The 7,311-nt window shown below is 33.3% G+C and overlaps 1 protein-coding gene across 1 annotated transcript; it reads left to right on the top strand.

The window, feature by feature from the left end:
• Nucleotides 1–239: 239 nt before the first annotated feature.
• Nucleotides 240–1,929, top strand: LOC111380324 (uncharacterized mitochondrial protein AtMg00810-like). Its single transcript, XM_023003855.1, has 5 exons — nt 240–315; nt 516–673; nt 725–867; nt 916–1,663; nt 1,798–1,929. The coding sequence occupies exons 1-5, from the start codon at nt 240–242 to the stop codon at nt 1,927–1,929; spliced, it is 1,257 nt and encodes a 418-aa protein (XP_022859623.1).
• Nucleotides 1,930–7,311: the final 5,382 nt, after the last annotated feature.

Below are 7,311 nucleotides of genomic sequence, written 5' to 3'. Positions count from 1 at the left end.
ATCGCTGTTTTGATCCCATCAATAAGAAATTATATGTTTCTCGTCATGTCGTGTTTCTTGAGCATATTCAATTCTTTTCTATTTCTGATAATACTCATGCCTTAACTAAAAATGACCTCATTTGTATCGACCCATTCTCTGATGATATTCACAGACCACATTCCCATACCCCATGCACTGTTGATTTTTCATGTCCTACAGGTACACATGTGTCAGCTCATGATACCCTTCCTGATTCTATGGCTTTCCAAGCACCATCTGAGATTGTTGATCTAGCTCTTGTTCCCCATACTCCTCGATATCCTCAACGTATTCGTAAGTCCACTCAATTACCTGATTTTGCTTATTTTTGCTATTCTGAGTCATTTTGTTGTTTTTTAACCTCTATTCACAAACTATCTGAACCATCTTCTTATAAAGAAGCTATTCTTGATCCTCTTTGGCAACAGGCTATGGCTGATGAACTTTCTGCTCTACATAAGACAGACACTTAAGACTTGGTTGCATTGCCTCAGGTAAACATGCTATTGGTTCTCGTTGGGTTTATAAGATTAAAACCAAGTCTGATGGTTCAGTTGAGCATTATAAGGCTAGATTGGTTGCCAAGGGTTTTAATCAGCTGTATGGTTTGGATTATGAGGAGACTTTTGCTCCTATTGCCAAGATGACGGCTGTTCATACACTTATTGTAGTTGCATCTGTTCGTTAGTGGAGTCTCTCTCAGTTGGATGTCAAAAATGCATTTTTGAATGAAAATCTTCATGAAGAGGTTTATATAGTTCCTCCTCCTGGTCTTTCTCGCTCTCCTGGATATGTTTGTAAGCTCAAGAAGGCACTTTATGATCTTAAACAAGCACCTCGTGCCTAGTTTGAGAAATTTTCCACTGTTGTTACCTCTTTTGGTTTTGTATCCAGCCATCATGACTCTACCCTATTCTTTAGATGTACTTCGGTTGGTTGTATTCTACTTTTGTTGTATGTTGATGATATAATTATTACTGGTGATGATGTTGGTTGGATTGCAGATTTAAAATTAGAGTTGGCTCATCGTTTTGAAATGAAAGACTTAGGTGCTTTATCTTACTTTTTGGGTATTGAAATTGCTTCTTCTCCTAGAGGTTATCTTCTCTCTCAATCTAAGTATACTATGGATGTCATTGAGCGTGTTCGTCTTACTGATACTAAAATTGCTGACACTCCTCTTGAGTCCAATGCTAGATATTCACCATCTGACGGTGTACCTTTGACTGATCACACTTTATATTGCACCATTGTTGGATGTCTGGTTTATCTTACCATCACACGTCCTAATATTGCTTATGTTGTTTACATTGTTAGTAAGTTTGTTTCAGCTCCTACTACAGTTCATTGGGCTGCTGTTGTTCGTATTTTGCGCTATCTTCGTGGTACTTGCTTTCAGAATCTTTTGTTCTCATCGACCTCCTCTTTAGTGGTCAGTGCCTATTCTGATGTTGATTGGGCCAGCAGCCCTACCGATCGCAAGTCCACTACTGATTTTTGTATATTTTTGGGTGATTCCCTTATTTCTTGGAAGAGTAAGAAACAGACTGTTGTTTCTCGTTCATCTACTGAGGCGGAGTATCGTGCTATGGCCTCCACTACTACTGAGATTGTATGGTTGCGTTGGTTACTTGCAGACATGGTTGTTTTTTGTCCTCTCCTACGCCTATGTATTGTGATAATAAAAGTGCTATTCAAATTTCTCACAATTCTGTGTTCCATGAGCGCACGAAGCATATTAAGATTGACTGTCATCTGTTTCGCCATCATTTGCAGACTGGCACCATTACCCCACCGTTTGTTTCTTCATCATTGCAGGTTGCTGACTTCTTCACAAAGTCTCATCCAGTTCAACGTTTTCGTTTCTTGCTTGACAAACTCTCGCTGCTTCTTGCTGTGACATCGTGAGTTTGAGAGGGGATGCTAATGTAATAAATATATTAGGTTAAGGGTAGTTTAGTCTTTAATATTTCCTTTGTTTTGTAGTATTTAAGCTCATTGTAATCTCATATTTTTTTCTCTAAGTTTTTGGAGGTAGAAAGAACGGTTCCTTCTTCCTCTTCATTCTTCATCAATTTGTTCTTCTTCTCTTTTGTTTCTTTATCATATTGGTTTGTTGTTTTCTATAGTGTAATCCTATTCAAGTTTAATTGTCAAATTTTAGTTGAAAGTTATATTTGAAAGCTCCTAATGATCATTGTCAAAGCATTATCAAAGATCTGGCTAGTCCAGTTCTTGGACCAACTGTTTATTGGATTAGCAGGTATAATTGTCAAGATGCCCCCAAAGGTTAGGAACATAACGAATCCAAATGAGAGAAAGGATGGCAAACTACACAATTGAATAAAAAAAATTGGAATGCCAGTGGACAACTTCCCAGCAGTTAACAAAATTAACAAGTGCATCAAAATCATAACCCCGCAGACCCTCCCAATCAACATTCTTTACTCATCTTTGCACTATTAGCACAACAGCAGAGGCACGCTCAGGCGTCGTTAACATACAGTTAAAAATGTCAACATGCGAACAACCAGTACTACTTTGTGAAACTTTTCATCTTTGTTAATCCTGTCATTAATTTATTCTCATTAACCATTACATTATGTTTTTAAAAAATATTTATTGTTTTCTGGATTCGTTAGTAGCTCACTAGGATAACAGGATAAGTGTTCAATTTCTTTCAATTATTTTAAATCATCCAGTCTAACGGTGCAAAATCAGTGAGAAATGAAAACAGTGAAATGTTAAAGAGCTTCCTGATGAAAAGTTGGGAATTTTCACATTGTTTCAGCTCCATATCCCATATGTAACTCAATGAACAACTGACAGCTTAAGTTAAATGGCCTACCTGAAACCAATGACATGGGAAGAACTTACTAAACTATGAGAGGCACGTGTTGCTGTAGATTATATGAATTGAACTGATGATTTCAACAATTGAGGAAAGGCAATCAATGAACTTGCAAAATTCTATATCCCTCTCTTTGACAGGATATCATAGATTATGAAAGGTTACCAGGATAAACAAGCATCCATTTGACGACCAACCGAGTTTTCATAGTTGGAAAGAAGCCGAATAAGACTTGATATCTAGTCTTCTTCAGCTACATAAAACTGGTCTGTTCTTTGTTTTCTTTTTTCCTCTCCCTGATAGAGCAAAAGATCATAATTTAGCTGCAAATTAAATTTTAAAAAAAATGAAGAAGAAGAAGAATTACATTCAAATCACTTGACAGAACAAGTCACTCAATCAATCTTAGCTGAAGCATCCCCAAAAACGAAGAACATATAAACCAATAAAAAAGTGGACTTTAGGGTTTATATTCAGATAGAGCATGCAGAGAAATCAAAATTCTCTTTCGGGGGCTTTGCCCCCGCCCCCCCACGAGGGGCGCTGCCCCCTCGACCCTCGCGACCTGACCGGGCAGGTCGATCCCCGTTTGTGCGCCCCGCGTGCCATAGGTAAAGATGAGGCTGACGGCATCTTCTCCTCTACCATTCGCCATGGAGTTGCCCAAAAGAGATCTGAAAATTAGTTGTGAAAGTGGAAAACAAAGCGAAACAGTCAATTCGAATTGAGCTTTTGGGCGCCCAATTTTTTTGTGATGCCTCAGAAAATTAATCTATTTATACAATTATGGTTGATAATGCATCTAATGAGATGATTGTGTATCCTACATTCTATCCTACGTATACAAAAGAGCGAAAGATTGGTTGGACACGTGTCGCAATTTTCCATCTTCTTCCTTTTTTTTCCCCTTTCGTTCTTTCATTACTCCACGTAACCGCTCAAATATCTCATCATCCCACTCCACAATCCCATATCCCATACCTTCAAAATCTGATGAAATCCCGACCTAAAAGCTTATTTAAGCACTGCCATATCTCTATTCAATCCAATTCTGTCCAAAATTGATTGACCCAAAAACTTCTCCATCACAGATTGTTTATACATTTGGAAACGAGCAGCTCCATGGTCACGTATCATCAACAAATATTTTAAATCAGAATCTCTATAATTTTTATGTAAGTATATGTTTATTTTACTTTCAAATAACCATTTATTTTCTTTTTTTTTAATTCTATTTTTTCTCTTTGAATTAATCATCATTAAATAGTGCTTATCTTCGAGTTTAATTTAAATAACAAGAAAAAAAAATTATGGCTCTGTGCACGCACGGACCTGTTCAAGTTTAAAAAAAAAAAAAAATTATGGCTCCACTCACGTACGAGATTTTCAATTTTTTTCCTTTGAGTTAATCATCAATAAACATCAATAAAGAGTGATTGCATGCATTGCTTATCTTCAAGTTTAATTTAAATAACAAGAAAAATAAAATAAAATAATTATGGCTCCATTCGAGTTTATATATATATATATATATTCTCTGTGCCCATTCATTTTAATTTAATTTAATTTTTTTTTTTGTGTAAAAAAAATAACTATCTTTCCTTTTCCTTTTCCTTTTTCTTTTTTTTTATTGCATTGCATTCTATCTTCATTTTTTTTCGTTGTTGTCCTTCTCTCTGCCTAACAATTTTCTGTAAACTCTCTCAAGACATCATAAACAATATCATCAAAATTGGCCTCGTCATTTGCTGACTTCGAGATAATGTGATTGATTAATTTTGCTAGGTGTAGTCTTGAACTCATACAACACATTTCTTTCTTCGATTCTTAAGTCAGAGTTAAGGATTTAATAATTTGGATTTGGATTGAAAAGTAATCATTTCTTTTTTTGACAGTTGTTAATCTGTGCCATTTAGTTTATGAGCTCGTTTGTCTGTAATGGTGAATTGAAATAGTTTAATTTTTAGTTTTAATTTCATTTTTTTTTACAGTTGTTAATCTTATCAATATCATTAGTATTCCTCATTTGTTTTTTAATGGTGAGTTGAAATAGTTGGATTTTTTGTTTTAATTGATATTACTTGTATATCTAACTGATTTTGATCGTATGAACTAGGGAGTAAAGTAATATCAATTACACTTATGCTATTTTAATTAATTATATCAATTAAGTTTGGTGTTCACTATCTACATTAATTTGAAAATAATTTGAAGATGAGATGTTATTTTAATCAATGCTTATGATATTAAAGGCAAAGCAGAAAATAAAGAAGATTTAAGAAGACGTCTTGGGCTTTCTTCTAATGATATCAGGTAGCCATTAATAATTCTGATTAGTTTCTATGCTTTATTCCAACTATGATGGAAGGACAATAAATTGCAATCATTGCTACAAATTGCTCGATGAAAAGGTAAATTGGTAGAGTTGACAGCCTAATATTGTGGATTTTGAATTTGATTCAACATGTGTATAAATATTGCCCATTTTGTGGGTTTTTTTCGTGCATTTTTTATTCCTTTCATACTTCCAATGTTTCATTTTTCTTCATCTGTTCCAGTGCCTTAGTTTTTTGGTGAAATTTTAACTTTTTTTCAAATTTTTATTATAGTTTGCTTTTGATTTTGTTGGGGTTTATACATAATTCTAAAAGTTTTAGTTATTTTTTGCGCTGGAGCATTTTTCTATTTTGCGAGTGTATGAATTTCAACTTATTCTGGGTGATTTATTCTCAAATTGAATTGATTATGTGGTTTCTTCTTTTGATGACATATTTTTCCTTTGTGTTATTTTATTTTATTTGGTTGTGTGTGTGTTTTTTTTAAACGTATAACAGCTAAAATAATTGATTGTTGCTCAATCTCATCGTTCGAAGATCTCAGGACAATTCCATGTGCGCGAATTATTTTTTAAAATTATTCTTTTTATGATCTTGAAGTAATCTAATTCAATTTTGTTTGTAGGATTTTACGAAAATATTTTAATTCGATATTGGAGGTGATATGATTAAAGGTATATGTTGCAGTTCATTAAGTACCTTTATTAAGTGATATATGTGATTTATTAGATTATTTCTTTTTCATTTTAATTAGTTTATTATCCTAACAAGATAATAGAATTGTGATATTTCGTAAGTTCATGTAAATAAACCATGATTGTTGAATATTATGAGAATTGTCATAGTGAGGAATGATTAAGATAGAAAAAGATGAATTGTTATAGTTATTATTCATACTTTCCAGTTCCAATGTGGATTACTTTTGTCAGGAAAATTTTCATATCTTTGTACTGAATTTATCTCTAGAAGCATTAAAATATCATCGACGTCTAATTTTTCATAATATTTTCTTTTAACTTATAGTCAGACAATTAATCTATTTGTAAATGTAGGTACATTGAACATGATGAACTGGTGTAGAGTTTGTCATGTTGTCATCAAATCCAAATATCTTTGGTCTCTACACCAAACTTCTAAAAAAAAATCAAGAGGTAACACTTCGATTATGCAATGAACAAATGTTTGAATCGGTTTTAGGGTGTAAAGTTGTATGAGTCGGTTTTAGGGTGTAAAGTTGTATTAGAGATGAAATCACAGCTGATGTAACGGGACAATCCTCAACTATTCTATGGAATTACGGGGTTGTGTTTCATAGTAATAATACGATTCATGAGCATTCATTAAAATAATTGATTAATCTTTCTCAAGAAAAATTCGCGAAATTTTTAAAATCTTGTCAAATCCGCTTTCCTTTCCAATTCTTGATTTGAAGTTCCAAGTTTGTTCCCCAAAATCTTGTGCAATCAAGTTCTTCTTCTCCAATTCTTCATTTAGGATTTAACTTGAACGCGTGATCGTCTCTATCTCTTCTTGCTTATGTCGTTGTTAGATGCCTTTATATCTCAAGACTTATTCTTCCACAAGAATTTGGTACATTCTCGGTATTAGGAGTTGAAGTCGATTTCCATAGGAATATAAAACTTAATTTGAGCTTGCTTATTGTGTTCTTTTGGCTTTTCATTTGAATAATATTGCAATTTTACTACTTTGAGCTGGGAAGAAACCATAAATACAACCTAAATTCTGTTATAGACTCGATTTTTTAAAATTTCAGTGATAAATATTATCCCAATAAACTTAACCCCCTCTTAATTTTTTAAGAGTCTAATGAATTTGATATACTTGTTCATTTTTCATAAATATATACATTCATTGAGGAAGATTCTCAATCTAGAATAGTAGGTCCTGTGATACATGTAAAAAAGGATGTTTGAACGACTAATGACCCTCTTGAGTTTCTTCTTTGTGACTTGGTCATATGGAATAATTTAGATATTTATGGTATAAAATATTTTGTTTCGTATTTGCAAGTTTATAATTTTTGTTGGAACCCAATTTCTTCTCTCAGTTTCAAAATACCAAAAAAAAAACTTAGGTAGCACT

Source organism: Olea europaea, chromosome 3, assembly GCF_002742605.1.
Source record: "Olea europaea var. sylvestris chromosome 3, O_europaea_v1, whole genome shotgun sequence".
NCBI lineage: Eukaryota > Viridiplantae > Streptophyta > Magnoliopsida > Lamiales > Oleaceae > Olea > Olea europaea.
Note: the sequence above shows the minus strand (reverse complement) of the source record. Positions and strands in the feature narration are given on the sequence as shown.

What these genes read in the sequence shown, in the direction of transcription:
- LOC111380324 (XM_023003855.1), top strand. Translation starts at nt 240, where the DNA reads ATGGCTTTCCAAGCACCATCTGAGATTGTTGATCTAGCTCTTGTTCCC. An exon ending in AAACAAGCACCTCGTGCCTA is followed by an intron (nt 868 to 915) that starts GTTTGAGAAATT and finishes TTTTGTATCCAG; the next exon opens with CCATCATGACTCTACCCTAT. An exon ending in GTTGGTTACTTGCAGACATG is followed by an intron (nt 1,664 to 1,797) that starts GTTGTTTTTTGT and finishes CATCATTTGCAG; the next exon opens with ACTGGCACCATTACCCCACC.